The sequence below is a fragment of the Hydra viridissima genome, unplaced genomic scaffold (genome assembly GCF_058129835.1).
Source record: "Hydra viridissima isolate aposymbiotic clone 2 unplaced genomic scaffold, HvirCarnegie_v1 scaffold_2, whole genome shotgun sequence".
In the NCBI taxonomy this organism is placed as follows: domain Eukaryota; kingdom Metazoa; phylum Cnidaria; class Hydrozoa; order Anthoathecata; family Hydridae; genus Hydra; species Hydra viridissima.
The window spans coordinates 14,428,076-14,452,833 of NW_028324301.1; the positions used below are offsets into that span (position 1 = coordinate 14,428,076).

Below are 24,758 nucleotides of genomic sequence, written 5' to 3' on the forward strand. Positions count from 1 at the left end.
GCTGACCATTTTATCTAAAATATTAAAAAAAAAAACAAAAAAAAAACGTTAAATGTAATTCAATAACAGAATAAATTTGAGCAACTATCCAACACTTTACATTAAGTTATTTACAATAATAAAAATATATTAGACATCTATGAGCTGCTAAAAATTAGCTTTGGCTAACTCTGTAAATATTGCTGACCTGGGCTTATTTCAAAGTTTTAACATTCAATAAAAAGAGTTTAATTATTCCTTATGAACCTTTTTTTTATAACAAAATAATTTATTTGTTAACATAAAATTATGTTTTTTGTTATTTTTACTTTTTTTACCAACCCTTTCCAGAAGGTTGGCATGAAGCAGTTGAAAATTACGTTTTATTATTTTTACTTTTTTTAGTTGAAACAGTTGAAAAAGAATTAAAAGCCTCTTCTTTTTTTATTTTTTGGCGCTTTTCATAAAACTAGTTAAATTTTTACTTTTTTAGTTAAACAAAACACAACTCAAAAAAAAAAAAAAATATGGAGTCTTCATTTTAAAAGCTATTTTAAATATATGTTTAAATTAATCTATTGTAATTTTTCAAAAAAAAATAAAAAAAGTTTCCGGAATTTAGCATTTGTAATGACACAACTCCTTCATCGCAATCAACTGAAATTTACCTTGGATTATGATCTCTTTAACATCATCCTTGAATGGTCTGCAAGTTTTGGTTTTCAAATGAAAATTAATTTTTGTAGATCCCATTTAAGTTTAAAATTAAGAATACCAATATTTTTTAAAAACATTTAGGGCCATAATTTTCTTATTGCGATAAGAAAGGAGTTCTAAAGATTACTAGCAGAGCAACTCTGAAAGAGTTTAATTCCAAACCTCATTTGCAAATCCAAAAGTATGATAATGTCATGAGAAATCATAGCTGAGAAATTAGAGGAAGAAATCGCTTCCTCTTAACACTTCAAAAAAATGACCAGCGCTCAACAACGCAGCTCAAAGGAGCAGAATGCAACTCACTTTTTCCCTATCTAAAAGAATTTTATCTAATGTTTGGGTGTGCACAAGTACTCATAATATTAAGTACTTTTTACTATGCCAAAGTTTTCTTATTTTAGCTAAATCCGTAATTTCTCCGATTGTGTGGCGCTGCAAATAAAAAGATTGCAGAACCAACAAATTCTTTCCCTTTCATTTCGGAATAAATCCTTTTATTACAAAAACTTTTCAAGTTTTTAAATTCAAAAAAATTATTTTGCGTTTTTAACTGTCGTTTCTTAACAAAATATTTTAAAATAACATTTTTTTTGTAGATTCTTTTTTTTTTATTTTAATAAGTCTTTAATCGGTTAGAAATTTTGTACTAAGTTAAAAATATTTTTGTTAAATAGAAAAACTAATTGGATTATTTCCGGTCTTTGTTAACGTGCACTTAACTAAGACCTATTTTTGCTTCAAACAAATTTTTATCAAGAGCCAACATATGGTATAAATAAATATTAATAAACTTGTCGACAAGTTTTGTTTAGTTTTAACATAAAAGAAGTAATGTATATATATATCTCAATGTAAAGTTAACACCCATATTTTATTACACACCATATACTATTTCACGCCATACTTTTAACAGCTTTTTGTAGTTTCATTATTGATGGAAATTTTACACATGTACACGAAAAGTTTAATAAATATTTGCAAAAATTTAACTTGAGCATACAGAACTTGATCTGAAGAAATCTCTGACCATGCTCAGCGTACTTTTATTATTCCTCTTGGCAAAAAGTACAAGTGCAGAAAAAATTCCTATTGAAAGTCTTTTTCCTGATATTCTTGGATTTTCTCAAAGTGTACAGTATAACCTTTGTAGCGATACCCACTCAGATTGCTCGTGTCAAGAGTCTTGTATCAATTTTGGTACCTGTTGCATTGATTACCTTTGGGATAATAAATTAAATGAGAGCATAAATTTATATAAAAATCGGTTCTTAAATACAATAAAAAAACAAAAACATATAACGTGTCAACCTTTACTAAAGCCATTTTTGGGTAAAAACACATTTTCAGAGCGGCTCTATATGGTCGTACAATGTCCAAAAGAGGCTAATAAACGTCTTTCTGACCTATGTTCAAAACAAGGTTACAATTTGCCAGTATTTGGAAGTGATAAACTGATCTACAAAAATCTCTATTGTGCACGATGCAACAGAATAAACAGCTACCACTTTTTAAACGTAACGGCAGATTGTCTTGAAGATATTAGCCGATATTCTACAAGTAATGTAACTGAAAAGTACAACGACTGCGTGTTCAAACTAGTCAAAGAAAAAGAAATTATTCATTATGTTAACATGTGCAAAGAGAACGTTTCTGACGATTGTACCAGTGAAACAGTTTGGTGTAGATGGTGCAATTCCTACTCTGCTTTAATTTCACACGATAATAAATGCTACAAAAACATCCATTGTCTTTTAGAGACTTTGCAAAATGTGTCTGTGAATGAAACTGTGAGTATTGACCAGCAGCCGTGTTTTTCTTTTTTTGACACATTTGAGCAAAGACAAACAAATTCTTACTCTTACTCTGTGTTACCACGATATTCCACCTTAGTCAGTTTTGGAGCAGACAATACTGAAGATATAAGCAACCCATGCAATCAAGAGGAAATATACGATGTGAATACTGATAAATGTGTGGATCAAATTTTTTGTGCATTTGGTTACCGCTTGGAAGAGAAGAATTGCGTGCATGATCAGAACAACGGCAGTTTTAGTGATTCGATAAACAATTCTGAAAACATACTATCTATAGACCAGATCAAAAAGCTTTGCGCACGAAATTTTATTTACGTTGATGAGCTTGACCACGAAAGAAACTTGAATAACCAAAGCCCAATTTTTAGGAACCTGTTTAACATCTCTTTTACTGAGTCACAGCAAAAAACTTCAATCATTTTTATAACCGAGCTTTATGGCAGAGATTATTCACGAACTTTCATGAATAGATTGTGTGCTGAACCTGTTGTTTCCTATGGAGATCCAAGAAAGCTTCATATATCAGGTAACTGTACTTTATACATCAACATATCAAGGTATTCACAGAGCGATTATATAATCCTTCAAACAAATAAAACAGCCTCTACTTTTAAAATTATTACATGTAAACGGTACCATTTTAGTGGACAATGCAGTATGAGGAAAATTTTTAATTATACTTATTTCAGTAATCAATCCGTTTATGATTTTGAAAGCGGAAAACTTTACGAAGCTGAAGAATATGCTCCTCTTGATACAGGAATAGGAGTATGCTTACTGCCTCGCTCTTCAAGAATAAAATGGATTCATACAACACAACATGTGGAAAGCTATATAACTATCATTGGGTGTTCTTTAAGTATTTTGGGATATACTTTTACCATGGCAACTTACATCGTAATACCTGAACTCAACACTGTTCCAGGCAAAAACATAGTTTGCATGTGTTTAATGCTACTTACTTGTGATTTAATTATGCTATCTACAAAATCTGACAATCAATACTGGTGTCGAATATCCTCATATATACTTCATTTTTTTGCATTATCTGCACAAATGTGGAGTGTTGTTCTTGCATACGATATTTGGTCAACTTTTTCTGGAAAAAATATCATGCGCGATACAAACAAAAAAGTTAGATTTTACTACTACTGCGTATTTGCTTGGAGCGTTCCCATTTGTTTATTTTTGGTGATCTTTTTGCTCGAAAAATCAAACACGCTCAGCCTTGGATATGGAGCAAATGGAATTTGTTGGATTAGCAACCAAACGGGTCTAATTTTCACATATATCGTGCCAGTTATTTTAAGTACAATTTATGCAACAGCAACGCTGTTTTACACGTTATTCCGAATCTTTAAGCATAAAAAAAAATCTGGAAAGCTATTAAAAAAATCTGGTGGTGAAAATGCCAGTTTAGTAAAAATGGCTATAAAATTAGTCGTACTTTTAGGGGCCATTGAAATGCTTGGATTTTTTCAAACTAAAAGTGCTTCGGATGCTGGAAAAATTTTTAATACGATATTCCGATTTCTGTATTCGATATCTCGTTCATTTCGAGGCGTTTTAATATTTTGGTTTTACGTTGTTACGGACCGCGTTCTTTCAATCTATCGTGAAATAAAGCGCACAAGGTCATTAAGTTCATCAAGAAGATCCACCATTTCGTCGTTTGTAAGAAAAAAACAAACCACCTCTAGCGAAACAAGCACAGTGTAAACAAGCAATCGATTATTGACCAAAACTTAACGTGCGTCGATTTTTTTTTCTAAAATAATTCAGAAGAAAGTTTTCATATTTATTTTAGTTATAATCAACTTTTAGCAATTAATTTGAATATAAAAAATGGTTTTCTAAGGTTTAAAAAAATAAACGAACAGTTGTCTTGTAACTATTTCCCTTCATCCGTTATACATACATACATAAAAACATACATACATACATACATACATACATACATACATACATACATACATACATACATACATACATACATACATACATACATACATACATACATACATACATACATACATACATACATACATACATACATACATACATACATACATACATACATACATACATACATACATACATACATACATACATACATACATACATACATACATACATACATACATACATACATACATACATACATACATACATACATACATACATACATACATACATACATACATACATACATACATACATACATACATACATACATACATACATACATACATACATACATACATACATACATACATACATACATACATACATACGAAGAAACAACGACTATGTATGGTGCTTACGGCAATCAGCCATGAAATACAAATCAAAAATAAAAAAACCGTTTCAAAATTGTAAAGTTACGGTGGCGTGTGCTCCGACGTCATAAAAGAAATACAGAAATACAGAAATAAAGAAATCTTTTCTTTCTTTCTTTCTTTATTCATTTATTTCCTTATTGTTAAATAAGTTCCAGGCTGGCTATTGCGTGGTAATTTAGATTTGTTTTAACATATTAACGATGATGTTAAATTAGGATTTGATTTAAAAACTACTCTATATCCAACTTTTCTAAATATTTTTCTTAGATATAGGGGACAGTGATGATATCCACGGTATTGATACTTTATGGAAGGCATCATTTTCGGATTGAATTTTATTGTTCTTAATGAACCGTTTTTTTCAACTTGGTTAGCAATACTTCCCAGTTGGTTTTTATCGTAACCATTTTCATTGAATATTTAAATTAGAAAAGTTATCTCATTTTCTAAATGTGAATGACTGCGTATGGAGTAAGCTCTGTGAACGTAGCCTTTAAATATTGCGCTTAAAATTTTGGGTTCGCGATTTGAGTTAGGTTTAATTTGAATAGTTGTAATAGCTTGTTTCCTGTAAACTTAAAACCTTTGGTGTGTTTATTATGGTTACATCGAGGAAATTAGTAATTGGTAAACATTAAGCGGCGATTAGCGACAAAATAACACGGTGAAATGTTGTTAGTTACGCAAAGTGAAGAAATCTATACAGTCATGACAGAATTGAATAGACAACATGATATATATATAAGTTTCAATTATTCCCTTCTTTCATCATAAACTCTTATGTATAATGTGAATAAATCTTTATGACAATGATATATTTACCAAGATTTTATATTTCAGATTATTTACCAAGATTTTATATTTCAGATTATTTACCAAGATTTTATATTTCTTATTGATTAAATATGCCAAGGCTCAAAGAATCTCGAAACTTTTCTGATTTCAACGAGATCGTATTATTAGTCAACATGAAGATGGAAAAAAAATAAAATAAAATAAGGAAAACTCTCAATCCCTCTTTCTACTGTTAAAGGAGTTATTGAACAATATACCAAGTGAGGGGAAGGCATGCACATTCACATACCCAGGTCGTCCAGAGCCTTCTGACAGAACCTTTCGAACAATCGAAGTGTATGGGTATGGAGACTCTGCAGCTAAGAATTCGACATCAAAAGATTATAGCCAACAATAAAAAATGATGGCTTTTTAGTAATAGTTTGGGATGCAATAGGCAGCGATGATTTTTCAGAAGTAGTGGAGTGCCAAAGTAATATTAATTAAGCTAAATATGTTTTAATATTGTAGGAAGGACTTCTTCCAATATTCTCAAGATGGAACAACTAGTCACACTTCTAAAGCAACTCAAAATTGGTTGAGTCAAAATGGGATTAAAAATCTTCCATGGTCGAATCAGTCACCTGATTTGAACCCTATCAAACACCTCTGAGGCATATTAGACCGCAAACTCTGCAAAAAGAATATGAAGCCATCGTCAAACACAAAATATTTAAGGTTATTGCATGAATCATGGCGAGATATTTCTCAAAATACTATTCGTATATTAATTTATAGTATGCCTAAAAAGGTTCTAGCATTGAAAAATACAAACAGGATGTCAACTAAGTATCAATTATTCCCATTGTATTCATTTGAAAACTTTTTTGTTTCATTAGCCATTTTAAATAAAAAATTTGGCTTGTTGAGTACCCAGCCAACATTGACAGACGGGTACCGGACGGGGCCCATACGGGCCCGCAACTGGGTCCCGTATGGGAAGACCAACGGTATCCCGCCGGATCTTGGCCGCGGTTTCCATATGGGTATGCCCGCTGGGTATCCCGTATGGGTCCCAGTCAAATCCTGTACTTTAAAACCGTAAGGGGCCCATTTGGGTTTGCAACTGGGACCCATATGGGAAACCCATCGGGAACCCGCCGGATCTTGGCCGCGGTTTTCCTCTGGGGCCCATATGGGTATGCCCGCTGGGTAACCCGTATAGTTCCCACAAAGTTTGCCAATTGCAAACCTTGCAAAACTACGTTTATAATTTACAGATAAAATAAAACTGTATATGATTTGACTGTTTGTTTCAAACAAGATAACAATTAAAATTACAATGTCAAAATTGAGAGAATTTTTAACCATTCTTTAATCGCGTATCATCTGATTTCACGGTTGTTTTGCGAATTGGAAGCTTTTCCATCGTTTTATTCTCGTTTCGAAGCTTTTTCTTGTTTCAATATAAGCTGTAAAAAATAAAATTTAACTGTTAGTCTGAAATTTTATAGGTAACACCTGGTTCTATTCATTTATAAAACTCTCTACTCAACACTCTTCAGATAAAAAATTGTTGTGGTAGTAAATGTATAACATTCCTTATACAGTCGACTCTCGATATCTCGAACAGTAAGGGGACCGGAAAAAAAGTTCGAGATATCGAGAGTTCGAGATATCAAGAAAAGGGTTGAAAATAAATAAAATTGCCCGACTTTCATTAAAACAAGTTATTTTTCTGACAAAAATCATTAACAACAAAAACTACAACTTTTGGAAAAAATCTGTTATCTGATATTGCTTTAAATTATCCATCTTTTCCATCTTCATTAAATCCTCAAGTTTTAGTGCTAGGGATTGTATTTCATTTCCGTATTTTGAGCTGTATAGCGAAGCATTTTGAATTGTTTCAAAAGCAACTTCTTATTGAATATCAGATGGGCGTGGCGGGGCTTCGACGTCAATAGCTTCGTCAACGCTATCTTCAACTTCATTATCGTCGTTTTCAAAATTAGGGTCTAAAATCTGAGCAATGATTTCAGCATCAGTAGCAAGTGAACCGGTGGCTACTACATCGCAATCTAAACCAATGTAAGATTCCGCTGAGAGATCTTCTTGGGCGGCACGAGGATCTAACTCTCGCAAACGGTTAAGTTCTTCTGTCAAAAATTTAAAAGAATGATCATCATCAGCTTCTTCAATACTCTTGTTTGTTTTGCTGATACCAGCTTTTTTAAAGCAGTTGATGACAGTCTCCTTCGACACAGCATTCCACGAAGAAACAAGATCTTTCATTGCTTGAAGTATAGAAATTTTTGGCATGAGTTCGTTATCATCGACAGCCTTGATACACAAACGCACAATTTTGTGACGATAATGAGCTTTAAGACTTCGTATTACGCCTTGATCCATGGGCTGAAGGACAGATGTGGTGTTAGGGGGGAAAAATATTAGGTTGATGTTGCTTAGCCCTTCAATGTGTGGGTGGGCAGAACAGTTATCCACCAGGAGTGCTACTTTCCTGTCTTGAGCACGAAAAAATGAGTCAAGTTTCATTACCCATTCTGTAAAAAGGTCTCCGGTCATCCAACTTTTTAGCTAATTTTTATATGTGCAAGGAAGTTGTTTAATGTGCTTAAAACACCGTGGGTTTTTAGATTTTCCGATAACAAACTTAGGTAATTTTTCTCCCGTTGCACTCCCTGCTGCTATGCCTGTTAGTCTGACTTTACTATTTTTTCCCCCAAAACATTTTTCTCGTGATAAATGGTATGTTTTGTTTGGTAGGCACTGGTAAAATAGTCCAAACTCATCGGCATTGAAAATGTTTTCAAGCTTGTAATTCAAAAGCAATGTTGGAAGTGTAGTTTCATTCCACGAAGCAGTCGTATTATTCGTCACGGCGGCACTTTCGCCTGAGATTATTTTAAAGCTGATGCCGTTCCTAAAAATAGGAACAGAATAATTGAATTTTAATTACACGTTTAAAAAACTAAATAAATTAAATATAAACAGATACATGTTATTTGTTAATATTAAAATTGAACAAGATTTGACAAAATTTAACTGACCTTCCTTTCCAATTATGAAACCAACAATCAGATGCTTTAAAATCCAACTCTCCTACTGCTTCTGCGAATTTTAGTGCCTTTTCTTTTAGTATGGTACCATCAATTGGTACTTGTTGACTTCTTTTTGCAACGAACCACGTGTATATGGCCTTGTCTACATTTTTGAAATTACCACTACGAAGTTTCTTCCGTTTAGATTTTGTGCCATTTTTTTCCAGTGAGGTTAATAACTTGGTTTTATTTTTAATCCAGGTTGATAATGTGTTCTTTGGGACTCCATACTTTTTGGCAACCTCTTTGTTAGACATCCCAGTCTCTAGGTCTTTTAATGCCTTGCATTTTTCTATTATAGATTTGTTCGTGAGTTTTCGTTTAACGAGCGGCATGCTGCTGCGTTTGACAAAAAGAATAAATTATATATTAAAGGAAAACTTTTCAGAAATTCGATTCTTAAAAAAAATCGAATTTAAAAATCGAATTAAAATTTTTTTTTTTTCGAAAATTGGAATTTAAAAAAATTAAATTTTATTAAAACATTTTTGAAAAAAAAAATGTTGAAAAGTTCGAGATAACGAGAGAAAATTGCCCTGTGGACCGAAAACAATGTTCGAGATACCAAAAAGTTCGAGATAATAAGGTTCGAGATATCGAGAGGATTTTAGCCTAAACTAGTACGTTATGTCCATGGGACCGCTAAAAAAGTTCGAGATACTCAAAAGTTCGAGATATCAAGTATTCGAGATATCGAGAGTCGACTGTATATATACAATAACCACAACGACGAGGGGTGGGGGTGAGGACAAAGAGCCCACTTGATTTTTTCAAAAGGACCTCATATACAATTTTTCTAACTAAGAACTTAAAAAGTATTTTAGGTTTTTTTGATACTTCAGTCCCCCACTAAATGTCACGCCATGGCCAATTTCATTGAATACATTTCTAAATGGATGTGTGAATTATTCATAAACCAATCAAAAACAAAAATATTAATTATGGCACCACCTAACATTCAAAAAGATATTATTATTAAGGGTACTTTTGTTAACAAGAAATGCATTTGATTTGTTGATTCCGCAAAAAGTCTAGATGTGATACTCGACAATTAATTATCTTTAAAAACACACAAATAAATAAGATTGTTAAAAACTGTTACAATATAATGAGAAAAATACCCAAAATAAAACAATTCTTATCCCATATAAATCTGTGCACCATAGTATGTTCATTATTATTTTCACAACTATATTATTGTAACTCCCTCTACTTTGGAATTGATAAGGCACTATTAAAAAAACTGCAGTCTGTTCAGAATTGTACAGCAAGAATGGTATTTAACACCAAAATAGAAACTCAAGTAAATAACAAAGAATATAACAACTTGCATTGGCTAAAAATAAGAGAAATAATATATTTCAAGGTCGTCTTAATAATGCAGAAATCTATAAAACAGGAAGCACTAACGTCGTTATGCAATTTAATTCAATACTCTATGTCAGAAAGAACGCTAAAACTAAAAGAAACAAAATACAATAATCATTTCAGCAATCAAGTATTATCCCAGTATGGTCTTTAACTTTGTAATATACTTGTAAATACCGTCAGTGACAAAAAAAACACAACTATTTTTATTGAAAAACTAAAATCATATTTAATGGTGAATGGAGAACTCTTCCACCAGAAACTCTTGATTATTAAAATTTTTAGTTTTGTTTAATTTGTTTCACTGCTGAGCAAGTGTTTTGCCAACTTCTGGCAAAACACAGTAGCTGTTGGTAAACCCATGTATTTATTACTTATTTATTTATATATATAAAAGCCTGTCTAACTTATCTCAATCTACAAACTCTAGAATAAAGAAGGCAGTTAGGGGATATGATACAATAATTTAAAGCATTCAAGAAGGTTAATGAAGTAAATTGGTTTCATATCAATGCACACCACATTCCCTTTTAGCACAACGACCTGCAAGTAATGTTAAAGGCTTTATATATATATATATATATATATATATATATATATATATATATATATATATATATATATATATATATATATATATATATATATATATATATATAAAGCCTTTAACATTACTTGCAGGTCGTTGTGCTAAAGTTGTGTTAGCGATTTTATCTAGGGTCCTGTCTCCTAATAATTTAACAAGTGGTTTATGGTCAGTTACTACCAAGAGGTTATCACATCCTTGTGTGGAATATTTAGTCTGCTCTAGACTCAAAGCCACGCCTAGCATTTCGCCTTTAATTGGTGCGTATCGTTTTTCCCTAGATGACAAGAATCTGGACCCGGCAAGAGCGATTTTCTATCCGTCTATACAGCAATCTGGGGAATCTGATTTACATTTACAACGTTTTTGGCTTAGGTAATGCCCGAATTTGACCAGTCGCTTCTCAAGCAGGTCTTCTTGGTGGTGTCAAATATATGGACCCCAATTTTAATTGCGCTGATGTATTTTCCTTTGATATATTGAATGAAGTGTTAAGATCATCCGACCAATATAATTTTGATTAAGGGCTGAGCAGAGCCTTAAATGGGGCCATAACTTCTTGAAGTTGGGCGTAATGTGATACTTGCTTAACTAAACCGAACCAAGATCGGATATCAGTTATTGAGGATGGCGTTGGGAATGATCTGATTGCGTCAATATATTTAGACAGTGGTTCAACTCCATCTTCAGATATTCTAAAACCTGCAAAGTCCACTACTCTTTGAGCAAATTGGAATTTTTGGGGGTTTAAAATAATTCCAGCTTTACCAACAAGCTTAAGGAATTCGATTGTTCGCCACCAATGATTAACTAGTTCATCGTCGTAGTGGATGGTACACATCTTTGTTCACAATTAAATTGTGCAACGATTTCATCAAAACGCCTGTTGTAGCCGTCCCCACTGGAGACGAAACCTTGAGGAGCTCGAATGTATCTAGCGTTCATAAGGTGTAATAAAGGTGGTAAGATGTCTACCTTCGATGCGTATCAGGACGCTATGATAACCATTCCATGCATCGGTTACAATTTTCCATGAATTTCTTGGTACTTAACGAGCTAGTTGGAATGGTGATTTCATTGCATGGGTTTCTCTGTGGCAATCTTTATTTAATGGGGATAGGTCAACATTGCGACGAGGCCCGTCGTCATGTTTTCGTGTGATGACCATTCTGTTTTCTCTTAGGGGTACCTTTTCAATGACAACAAGAGATTCATCACGAAGTAAACTCAACTTGATCTTGCCAATGGATCTTGCCAAATGGATTGGTATGGTGGCTGGAGTGAATGCTGCAACTGGTTTGATATCTTTCTGAATTAGAATACTGATTGGATAAGTAGAATCCGCTTGCACCTGGACTGATATAAACCATTACAGCTCATTTAACTTTGTTGCCATTAGGTTGTTGTCCTTCAAGACGTACAAAAATTGCACCTTTAATACGGAATTATAAGTATTAAACTTTGTGCTTTAAAACCTGTACTCTCAAACCTTTTCCTGGACCATAAGCAGGACTGTGCACCGGTGTCTGTGATGACTTGTAGATATTTTAGTGTAATGGGAGGGAATGGATACCATTTGTCAACAATCATGTCTGATTTGTTGGTAGTCATACCCAGCTGAATTGTAGGATAAACCAGGTAAATATGTGATGATTTATTTCTGTGGTGTGTTGCTTTAGGTTGGGTATCAATTGAGATTTTATTTTTTATTTGAATGCTTAATTTCGCTTATCTTTAACACATATCCGCTGGCCTCGGCATTTTTAGAGGCATTTAATTTCATATCGTTTGGGATGATTCTGTTGTTCATTTTAGATTGCGAGATCTAAGCTTCTTCCAGCAGTAGACATAACCTGTGAGGTCTTGTGTTCCATCCTCTAGATGATTTGGTAAATATTCTATTGGATTTTGAGCAATCTGGGTATATGGCTGTAACATTGGTATCTTTGATACCGTGTGTATTGCTCTTGTTTTATTTCCTGAAAGTTGATACACTTGCTGTTGTTGAACTACAGACTAGTGCATTTCGTGCCATCTCCTTACCCTCGATAAAAGCAATGATATCTTCGATTGAGCCTGTGTCAAGTGAGACCCATCCAAGTACATCTTTACGGATGTCAACATCTGATAGTCCGGCAACAACAATATCTCGTATGATAGCATCGGTAAAATCAACGGTTGCTTGTGGGTGGCAGTGGCATTGTACAATGTAGTTGCAAGTTCTGCCCTTCTGACACTAACGGCTACTGGGATAACAGCCAGTCTTTCGTTGCTTTAAGAAATGTCTCACCGTTTTTGTTGATTATCTTAGGGTTTTCTTTTAGGAGTTGGTTTCCGAGGTTGTCTTCACAGCACTGAAACAGCTGTGCTCTCATCTCCTCTTGTCTAATGTCTGTACATCTCTTGAACAATTTCCAGCAACTAATAAAATTTGCCCACTCTTCTTCAGATATTTCCTGGCCAGTGTGAGAACGATCCATTTTTGGTGCCTTGTGCTTTGAGAAGGCTGAATGAATGTCAATTGAGTTTGAAGGATGGTGAAGTTGTTGGCAGTTAAATAGTGCAATAGCAATTGCTTCAACGGGTCCTTCGATGATGACTTTGCATCTTGGAGCCTGGCAAGCAGGGCCGCCGAGAGCCTTCAAGCCGCCCGGGACAAAACCTTTTTTGGCGCCCTTATAGATTTCGCTTCATATATATACTTAGCATAGAAGCAAAAAAGTACATTATGCCTTTATAGCTATTTTAACTTTATTTCATTTTTTGCTAACTAACCGCAGCATAAACAATTCCTAACTTAAATAAAATTTTTGAGCTTTTTTCGAGGCAAAATTATAAATTACTTCATCATATGATAATGATTTCGCGAGATCATTTTCAATAGACAACATCATAAGATTTGAAAGTCGCTCTTGTCCCATGGTGGCTCTGAAATGGTTTTTTATAATCTTAAGTTTACTAAAAGATCTTTCACCCTCTGCAACGGATATTGGCATTGTGTAAAAAATGATTAATTTCGAAAGTTATATATATATATATATATATTGAAATACCTTGAAATCAGTATTTTGATAAAAGTAGCTTTGTAAAACCAACGTAATTCTTGGAGCATTTGTTTATTTTTTTCACATTCTTTTACCCTTTTGGAAGCCAATGCCCTATTTTGGGCACCAGAAAGTTTTTTACGATTCATTATTAACAGTTACTGTAAATAACCGTACGCACCAATAAAATAATAGCATTGTCAATTACGCAAACTCATCAAAAAATTATAAACTCAATCTCAAAAAGCTAATGCCATAAATCAATATTTCAATAGTTAAATATAAATCTTAAACATGAATTACCATAAATAAGTTGATCGTAAAGAGTTGAAAAGTATTTACTATTACTTTCTAAATTCTGAATAGAATTATTTCTAAATTGTATTCACAGTTTGTTATTTTTAAGAGGAATTAAAAATAATGATATAACGCGAGTAATAGATACATTTCAATTATGGCATTTTAAGATTAAAAAAACTATTTTTATCTTACTTTGGCATCTGGCGCCCGGGACAAACTGTCCCTTTGGCCCTCCCCTCTCGGCGGCCCTGCTGGCAAGGTAAGCTTATTGTGGACATATTATCGAAGAGAAAAGGTTAGCAAAATCCTACCTTTTTGTTCATACGTTAACAACTCCAAACAAAAAAAAATATAACTGAATTACAATATCGGAATTTTACAATAATACCAGTGCGTCTTTGAAATTATATTGGATAAATGAAGAAACTAACATAAAGAAAAGTTAGTCGTTGTTCCAGATCATATACATATTATCTTAAACAATGTTAGTTTCTAAAGATTTATTAGAGAAATGATTTATGTCATATTTCTACAACTATTTATAACATCATCCAACAACGGTTTTTTGTTATTGGAAATATGAAGGTAGTTAAAAAATAAACAAAACATGTTACATAAAATTATTCATAAAATATCTACAACTGTAATTTTTTGTATTTACATTAGTAAAACATAACATCTAGGAATCCTTACAGTTATAATAAATTTAAAGTATGCAAATTAAGTTAATTTATGCAGGATAAATTAAATTATTAAATACGGAGGTCAAAGATATATTTGCAACAATAAAATTTTAAACAATAAAAACATACTCTAAGGATGCTTTTAACTTTTTTAACTGTAACAGTTTTTTCTTGTGGCTCGACCATTTTTAAATTAGACTTATAGTAATTAATCAATTGATACTCATGAATAAAAGAAGAGAATACATCATAGAGATAGTCATTATTTAATACATGAACTAAACTGGTTGTATCATTTTGTTGAATAAATTGCTTTATTAAACTATGGTATGATGAAAAGAATACATTGAAGACTTCTCTTATGTCACTTGCTAAATCAACATGAAATTGGCTTGCAATGACATGTTCCTCTATGTTTTAGAAACATAAGGCCTATAGAATTTTTCAAATCAGATATTATCTGTAGAAAGAGACCTGGAAAATCTGTGTCTTGGATTTAATTTTCTGACGATGGTTCTAAATCTTCCATTACTAATAATGTGCTAACTGCCATTTTTGGTTTATTATCAGTTTGATGTACTCTTCTTACATTCTGTTGAAAATTGTGAAGATTTTTTTGTAAGGTAAAGAACAGCAGTTAGTCTTTAAAATCATGTTGGTGGTAATTAGTGTAATGCCTGTAGAGCCTTAAAATATTCAATACTGTTGTAGAACACATTGAACAATTGAAAAAAGTTGCCATTTGTGTTTCTTAGATGCTGAAACTTTAACAACTACGTTTGAATTTGCAAACACGTTTCTAATCTACACTTTTCTAACCCTAATGCAATATCCAAAGATGACTAACTTTCAGTTTTTTCTTAAAAAAAAAACTTTTTAATTTCTGAAAACCAGTAATAAAGTAATTTATTATAAGTTTAACTAAAAAATTGAGAATGAAATAAGCATTTAAAAAAAGGAAGTGTTTTAATGTAAACACAGTAAACTTTTTTTTTCTTCATTTAACTTTTATTCATTAAACTTACTGAAAATATTAAGATTTTGATGTTAACTTATTCTTAAAAAAAAATGTAGTTTCTACTGAAACTTATTGGCAAAGCGTTGAAGGCGGGTCCAGCCATTTTGAAGTTTTTCAAAACTTAAAAACTTTACAAAAGCTTACGGCGAATGCAATTGGTTTTTTGGAAAACCATGACATTAAATACCAAGGCATAAAACCAATTGGATTTTCAAAAAACTAAAAAATATGTTATGGTTTTTTGAAAAACCAAGGAACTGAAAAACCGATTTGTTTTGCAGTGTACTTTTAATAAGAAATACTTTTCATAAGAAAACTCCTATGGCTAACTTTTGGGTATAAAATTTTTATCATTTTCACGGCAGCCTATTACTTCCATGAAATTGTTACAGCTAAAAATGGTAAGCGTATATTTTACCTTAAATAACAGTTTTAAGAAAACAGCAAAAGCCTTACAGTCTGTTCCAATAAGTAGTAAGTATGTGATAAATAAGCCGTGAAACAATTTCTTAACATCTTTGATTCCTTTAGAGTTATCTGGATTTTATGAAGGTAATAAAATGGTAATTTGGTATAATCATCTTCACTTTTCTATCGTCGACTGATTTAGTTTTGTAAAGGAAACAATTTAAATTTTGATACGAGAAGAAAAATTCCTAATTATGCTATTACTAACCTGGTCAAAACTAATGTGGAAAGTTTAAGTGTCTTAAAGAAATTGGAAATAAAAATGATTGATTTAAATTGGCAGCTTGTTTATCAATAACACAATATTATTATGTTTATGCACGCACAACACAAATAAATTTAATGTGGTTTTTGACGTTTACTTACTATCAATTAAGGTATGGATTGTCAACGCTAAATGCCATGCCCTGAGAAAGTCAGAAGTTCAGAAATTGGCAGTACAATACATTAAGGAAAAGAAAAAATGGAAAAGTTGTTTATCGAAACTAAATTTCAACTTGAAACTTAGTTTGGATAAACAACTGTTGAAATTTGAAATTGGATTTGGCAATCTGTCTCTTGACCATGTAAGGAATGCGTCGGTGGGATAGGGGAGACAATTAATGACGGAACCATTATTGTCACTTCGTTACAAAAATCTTTTATTTGTTGCTAAAAGCAAAAATTAGACCTCTACTTCAGCTGGTTACTAACTAAATACGACTTTCCCATGGACTTTTCGTATATTTACGAGTGAGATTGTTATTGTATACATTAAAATTTAAATACGAGAAATATTAATATTAATATTGAGTTTAATAGACTAATTGAATACTCTCAAAACAATCACTTAAAAAAAAATAAATACATTTTTTTTTATTACGTTGAGATATGTACCAAAGATCCCTCTTTAGCTCCAAAACACATTGGAAAGTACCTACTATAGAACAAAACAACAAAGTATGACCTTCAAAATTCTGACCCAACCAAACCTATTTTTTTTTCTAGAGCTGTTAGATGGGAATAGGGTATTTGACTAGCACACTCATTAGAAAAGGTCTGTATAAATTTTCTTTTTAGTTAATAGCATTAACTTGTAAAGTTTGGATGTTATGTTAAATTTAGACGAAATTTTTACATGTCTCATATCGATCCTTTTTTACACTTTGAATGTAGTGAAAGAGTTTGATGAATATAAGACTTCTGAAAAAGAGTTTGATAATACAAGTAATTATATCTGGTCCATTATTTTTTTATGCTGTTTTTAAACGATTTACTTGATCATTTTGTGTTGTAATTAGAGTAAGAATTGTATCATTGCGCATGCGTCAAAAATTCATTGTACACAATGACTATATATGGTTCATTGTGCACAATGAATGCATAATTCATTGTGTAAGATGAATTTAAAAATCTTATATAAAGCTGAGAAAGTGAGAAATATATCATTGTAGTGAAAAGCAGTCGTCTTGATTTTACAAGCTATTTCGGCAGTATGACACCGATCGCAAAAATGATTGAAAAATTTGATGGGTCAGGCGATGTGGTAGTATGGCTGAAGAAAGTAAAACTGGTCGGTGAACTACAAAAGATGGGCGATCAGTCTTTGATAATTCCGTTGTTTCTCGAAGGAAGTGCATTTGCCTTATATTAACAACTTAGCGATAGCAAGAAAACCTCCGCTGCGGGTATTGAAAAAGCTTAATTGGACGCGTTTGCAGTTGATAGTTTTGAAGCCTACGAGCTGTTTAGGGATCGGAGATGGAACGAAGGCGAATCCGTCGATGTTTACATGGCCAGCTTGCGTCAACTTATGAGACTGACAAAAGTTGAAAATGAAGAGTTGCTGCAGCGAGCGTTTATAACTGGATTGCCAGGTGAAGCTTCAAAGCAGTTACAGCACAAGTAAAAATGTTTGGGATCAACTTGCGGGACGTGTTAAACCATGCAAGAGTGCTCTTATCGGAACCAACAAAAGAGGAATGTGTTTCAACGACAATCTCTGGAATCAAAAAAAATGCTAATAGATTATCTTCATCCTCTAATGGTTTTAATTGTTATAACTGCAGTAAACCTGAACACGTTGCTCGAAACTGTCTTTTTAAGCAACGGAATACTAATAGTGTAATAACATGTTTTCGATGCAAAAAAAACTGGCCATGTTGCAAGATTTTGCTCATTGCAACAGGGAAACTCAAGTGGGGAACTGCCAGCGCCAGCTGTTACCTTAAGCAACTAACGGCGCTCCCAATATGCATGGTACTCGTGAACAACTTTGCAGCAAAAGCACTGGTCGACAGTGGATGTACCCGAACCATTATTTCAAGAAAAATGGCTCGGAAAGCAAATGTTCACATCAGAAGAAACGAACTCAAGGTATTGGCTGTAAACGGAGAATTTGTGGAAATAGTGGGAGGAGCGATGATAACATTGGTAATAGCTGGGAAACAGCTAAAGGCGTCAGCAATGATTTTAAGAAGCGTTCTCGACGGTATTGACGCTGTCATTGGTATGGATATTATCAATCGTTGTGGAGGAGTGCACCTATACGATGGAAAGATCGAGTTTAGTTTTGTTTCAATTTGTAAGGAGAAAAAATCTGTTGGCAACAATGCTACTATGACGGACAAGGATTTTGACGCCTATTTCGATGGCGCAAAGTGGACTACTAAATACAAATGGAAACACCATGAACCCCAACTGAAGAACTCTGTCTTCAATCCTAGGCAAAGTGCTGAGTGTCGATGCAGGTATTAATGAAGCAACTGACCACTACATCGACGACATAATTGTTAATTTGAAAAAGATATCAGTTGAAAACGTTGTAAACCATTTGGCGCGGTATGGAATGATAACAAAAGAACCGGAGGAATGTAGTGCTGCATGAGTGTTGAGTTTGCAACTGTTTAGAAACGAAAAGAAACAGCTTTGTTGGAAGGGTGGCAATAATATTCCGAAGTCAGAAGATATCAAAAACGATAAAATAACACGACGAAGTTTTTTTTCAATATGTGGGCACTTATTAGGGCACTATCCCGTTGGAAATTGGCTTAGAATGGCATGCAGCTTCATAAAACGTCATAGCCATGGAGAAGTTTGGAATGACTTAATTGAGGATCAAGCACAGTCATGGTTGGTCGAAATACTGTATCGAATGGAGTTAAACGATCCTGTTAAAGGGATATGGGGTGTTGAAGGGATTCACAATGGAGCAATATTGTGGTGTGATGCAAGTAGCATGGCAATGGGAGTTATTCTAGAATATGATGGTGCAATAATTGAGGATGCAGCCTGGTTACGAAGCATCAATGATGTCATGCATATTAATATTGCTGAATTAGAAGCTGTGGTACGTGGGATAAATCTAGACGTCAAGTGGGATATAAGGAACCTAACAGTGATCTTTGACTCAGTAACCGTACATGAAGGGCTAAAAAGTGTACTGACCGAAGGTCATAGAGTTATCGGAAATGCTCATGAAACGAAGACTCTTTCTACTACGAGATTTAATAAAAGAATATAAAATGAACATCGTGTTAAAATGGGTTCCGTCCTCTAAAAACAAAGCCGATGCACTGACGAGAGTTTCTAAGACCTGGCTAAACGAACTTTCTCGTAAAGATGTGAAAGAACTATGTGGGTTAAATATTGCAGAAGAAATTCGTAAATGTCACTCAAAGCATCATTTTGGAGTCAATCGGACGATGTTCACAGTTCAAAGAATAATTCCGCAAGTGATGAGGAAAGACGTCGAAGAATGTGTGCGCTCTTGTCGTCAGTGCAACCCCAGCAAGCACAACCATACGGGACCCAAACGGGGACCATCTGGGATGTCAAACGAGAACCGTACGGGATTTGGCCGCGGGATCTACACGGGAACCATATGGGCAGAATAAAAAAAACGAAAAACTTTTTGGCTGCTTTTTTCTTTACCCCGATATGACCCCAGATTTCTCCCGGTTGGGTTTAAAAAAGATTTAATTTATAGATTTTTTTTTTTTTTTTTTTTTGATTTCTTTATAATTTTTATTGTTTATAATTTATATTTTTTAGAGTTTGTTAACAAACTCTAAAATAATGTAAATTGTAAACCATCATTGTAAATAAGTATTGATATTTTAATGTTTGGTTCATTCTTAATAATTTAAATGACCATTTAAATTATGGCAAAGTTATTATTTATACAAGTTTTAATGGAAAAATTGAAAACACAATGACATACATAAGTATGTTTTATTGAATAAAGTAAAGAAGTGTTACATATGTATATAACAAATATATACACAGATACACACAGATATATATATATATATATATATATATATATATATATATATATATATATATATATATATATATATATATATATAAATATATATATATATATATATATTTATATATATATATATATATATATATATTTATATATATCTGTGTGTGTGCGTATATATTTATAAGGTGTTTTCTGCTGCATTAACTGGTACACGTTCTTTTCGGCCACGTTTGCCTCTATCTCGAGCATTACTAAACCATGAAGAAAGTGCTTCTTCAAGGAGCTTTTTTGATAAATTTTCTTTTGTGTCATAGCTTTTTTTTTGCAGCACCTAAAAATAGGTTAGTTCATTTTAAATAAATTGTAAAGGAAATTTTATAAGCTTCTAAATCATTTCATACTATTGTTAACGATGTTGCCGTGTTAAAGTTTTAGCGAATCATTTATTAAAGAATTTCCTGTCCTAAATATTTGTAAAAAGTTGAAGATATTCCAAGATATTTCGACAGGAGACACTAATAAGAAAATGGGGTTTAGGTGAAAGTACAATGGCTCTTTTTGCTATTTAATTCAACAAGCAAAAAAATCAAAAAAACTTGTACAAGAAAAAAAAAGGAGACCATATGAAAACATACTTACAAAACATCACTTGAAATAGATGCAGTGGCTGAAATGGCTGTTTCTTTTTTTAGCCTGTTAGGTGGTATTTTCGTGCCAATTCGGGATAGAATAAATACTTCATGTTTCTTCTTACAAAATCTGTTACATTTGCTCCACCATTATTTACAAGAACCTGAACCTGAATATAAATGTTTATAATAATAAATAAATAAATATATATATATATATATATATATATATATATATATATATATATATATATATATATATATATATATATATATATATATATATATATATATATATATATATATATATATATATATATATATATATATATATATAATTTTTTACAGTATTTTTACATTAAATCCCAATTTGTTTTTAAATAAGTGAATAATAGATGTTAATATTTTCTACCAAACTAGTGCTGCACAAAACATGAATTTAACAATATGCATTAGTTTTATTTTTTAAACAATACAGACATGTACTCTATTGAAATATATTAGGTAAAAGTAAACTTTAAATGGTTTACCAAATTTTTTTTCACATCGACATCCTTCAACTTTTCTTCAATAGCTGCCATGTCCTCAGTTGTTTTAAGAGGTAAGTTTAGCTCAATTTGTTCCTTCATGATGCCTTGTGTCACATTAATTTGTTGTTGGAAGTTGTACAGCATAGCTGAATGTAACTTTTGGGTCTCTATTATTTCTTCTTGCCTAGCCAAAATTTTCAACAAAAGTTTTTCTGTTTGTGAAAAATGAAACCATTATTAAAAACCAATAGAAAACAATTTCATAAACAATAATCATTACATACACAATTAAAAGCAACAACTTTGGTAAAGCATTTCGTTTTAGCATCTTACCTGATGTAGTATGGCCAAATAATTTTGACAAAGGACTAATTATGTCAAAAGGAAGACCAGGCATGTTTTTTGGCATAGCAATAGTTTCTGACTGAAAATCGACACTGTATAATTTGTTGGTGCTGAACTTCATTTTCTTAAAACCCCCAAAAAAAAGTTAAAAAAAAAAACAGTAATAAATTTATAAAATTTGCAGCAGTTTAACATGTTGCAACAATATAAATCTTACGTGATGATTCTGTGTGTACCACAGGAGTAAACAATCCACTGTTGCCACTCTCAGAATGATTATCCCCTACAAACCCAAAATCAATTATGGTATAACAAAATTTACTTATTTAAATGCTCAGCATAAAATAAAAATGAAAGACTGATGCATTATTTATGTACTGATGAATTATTGTAATTTATTGATATTTATCAAAGTGAACAAATAATTTAAACAGTAAAACCTGATTCTAAATCTTACCTGATTGTCCCACTAATAATACAGGCTTAAGATGCTTTTCTGTCATTCTTTTCTTTCTTCTAGGTTTTTTCATAAAAACAAAAATATCAATAAAGAACAGAAGCAAAAATTTTTTCCAGAAAAAATTTAATGCAACTGAGATTATATAAAAAAATAAATAGAACACCTATTGCAGTCTTTACTTTCCGAATCAGAACTTTCAACTACATTTTCTTCGCTGCTAGACAGCTTTTTTTCAGACTATTTAAAAATAAAATAGTAAACAATAAAAATATATTAAATGCTTCTATCAAAAAATAAAATTTTCTAACAATTATATTGAGAATAATCATTTTTATTTTTAAATCTAAATTCTATATGAAATAGCTTACAGCTTTCTTTTTTGCTTGCTGAACTTCTCTTCGACATTAGAGGTATCCTCTGCTATTTTCACCTTTTTGCAGGCTTCTTTCTCATTACCTGAAATCATAGATCATTTGCAATTATAATAAGGCACTTGGCTTAAAGGTAAATTGTTTTTAAAGTGAATAAAAAGTAGTAAGTATATTGCTGTATAAATTTCATTGTTGCAATTTTTTTGCATTGTACAGATCAAAATTTACCAGCAGCTGCTAACAATCGAATAGAAAAAGTTTTCCAATCTGTGTCAGGTTCAGAGCATTGCTTTTGTGCCCTACTGACTTTGCTTGAATTTGACTATGGAGGCCAGTAGCATTTTAATTCTATACGCTGTCTAACCAATCTTGAAACTTCTTGAAATTCAATTTTGTTAATAATCCAATTGAAGGGAATATGTTCAGTTTTCATCTCAGTGTCAAAAACCACAATAGCATACATTCTGCAGTCTAGTAATTATGTTATACCTAAAAAAACTGATTACAACTCAGAGCTAAAATAAAAGAAATTTATTTTCTAACAAACAAATAAAAAATTACATTTAAACGTTAAAATTTAAAGCAAAGTGAAAAACTGTGGATATGCATAGTATGAGGTGTTGACAATGGTAGGGGCACACCAACCAAATTCAAGTTTTGAGTAAGTTATTTTTAAGTTTCTAGATGGATATTAAAACTGAAGCATTGTAAAAAAAAGGATTATCAAAAATTAAAAATAAGTTATTGAGAATTGATAGGTGTATTCCTTTTTGTAACACCTCATGTATATTATTAAAAACACATTAATGGTTCACACTGATGTAAAAAAGCACAAATAAAAATATGCTGTTATGAAAATTCAATATTCAAAAACAAATACAAAGTTCAAAATGTTTTAATAAACTCCTCAAAAAGAATATAAGCACAATGATTGCTTGCAGTTGGTTTTAATATATTTCTAACAATTCCAATTTTACCACATATTTCAAAGCAATTATCTCCAACACTGTTAGACATGAAATACTTTTTGTTCTGATACTGCTTGAATTGAAGGTAGTGGCTCAGTGTAATATTTACAGGACCATCAGTATGCAATTTGCTAAAATTAACATTATGATTAGGTTGACTACTATAAACATCAGCATTTTCAAAAATTCTTTTTGCAATTTGTGAACAAGGTGACTGGGCCTTGCAAACAAGCTTTTTTAGCTGACCAAGATAATTTTCATATTTGAATGATGAACAATTGTCAAGAGCACCGTAGTGTTTTGCATCATCAGCTAAATGTATTAATGAATGAACATTATATACTAACTGATCTCTACCATATAGCTCTTCAAAAGTCTGCACAAAATATCATAGCAACTGACTTGCATACCCAGCATAGTGTTTAAGTAAGGAAGTACACAACAAAATCCTGACAGCAACAGATAAGTTCATAAAATTCTGATAAAAATTTGGTAACAATTTTCCTTTCAAAACAACCGGCCCTGTATAAATCAAAAAGAGACGGAGCTCAGTAGGGTAAAGTGACCAAATTCCAGCCGCATCTTTACAAAATAGTTTCTACAGACATATTAACAAGAAGGTCTATATGAAAACTATGCATTTCTAGAAAGATAAATCTTTCAGCATTTAGGATATAATTACAGCATTTATTGTAAATGAAAATTGTTTGAAAAAACAACGATAACAAAAAGTATATAAATTAGACCAAAATACAGCCACTATGACCAAATTTCAGCCAGGCGTATGCGGAATGAACCTAATTACAGCCAATATCAAAGACAAGCTTTTTACCAATACTTTTATGGGTTGGCATTTAAAATATTTAAAAATTAATTGTATTACTAAATATTGTATCAATAACTTTTTTAAATCCACAAATTAGCCGGTTGACAGATAAACAATAAGTAAAACAGTTTTAGCAAAATTGGATTTACTTAAAGTTTATTT

The 24,758-nt window shown here is 32.0% G+C and overlaps 2 protein-coding genes and 2 pseudogenes across 4 annotated transcripts; 1 reads left to right on the forward strand and 3 right to left on the reverse strand.

The window, feature by feature from the left end:
• The first annotated feature begins 1,483 nt into the window (after positions 1-1,483).
• LOC149892120 (uncharacterized) lies at positions 1,484-4,387 on the forward strand. Its single transcript, XM_090079579.1, has one exon. The coding sequence runs from the start codon at positions 1,725-1,727 to the stop codon at positions 4,227-4,229; it is 2,505 nt and encodes an 834-aa protein (XP_089935705.1). The 5' UTR covers positions 1,484-1,724; the 3' UTR covers positions 4,230-4,387.
• Positions 4,388-12,674: 8,287 nt separating this feature from the next.
• LOC149892121 (uncharacterized) lies at positions 12,675-13,182 on the reverse strand. Its single transcript, XM_090080529.1, has 2 exons — positions 12,993-13,182; positions 12,675-12,883 (listed from the first exon to the last, which is right to left on the reverse strand). The coding sequence occupies exons 1-2, from the start codon at positions 13,180-13,182 to the stop codon at positions 12,675-12,677; spliced, it is 399 nt and encodes a 132-aa protein (XP_089936655.1).
• Positions 13,183-20,634: 7,452 nt separating this feature from the next.
• On the reverse strand, positions 20,635-22,586 carry LOC149892122 (uncharacterized; annotated as a pseudogene). Its single transcript, XR_016450047.1, has 6 exons — positions 22,429-22,586; positions 22,189-22,254; positions 21,960-22,095; positions 21,627-21,838; positions 21,099-21,266; positions 20,635-20,798 (listed from the first exon to the last, which is right to left on the reverse strand). The product of XR_016450047.1 is annotated as an uncharacterized LOC149892122 (transcript).
• Positions 22,587-22,594: 8 nt separating this feature from the next.
• On the reverse strand, positions 22,595-23,396 carry LOC145190922 (uncharacterized; annotated as a pseudogene). The gene is made up of 3 exons (XR_016450043.1): positions 23,031-23,396; positions 22,800-22,887; positions 22,595-22,668 (listed from the first exon to the last, which is right to left on the reverse strand). The product of XR_016450043.1 is annotated as an uncharacterized LOC145190922 (transcript).
• Between the last annotated feature and the right edge of the window lie 1,362 nt (positions 23,397-24,758).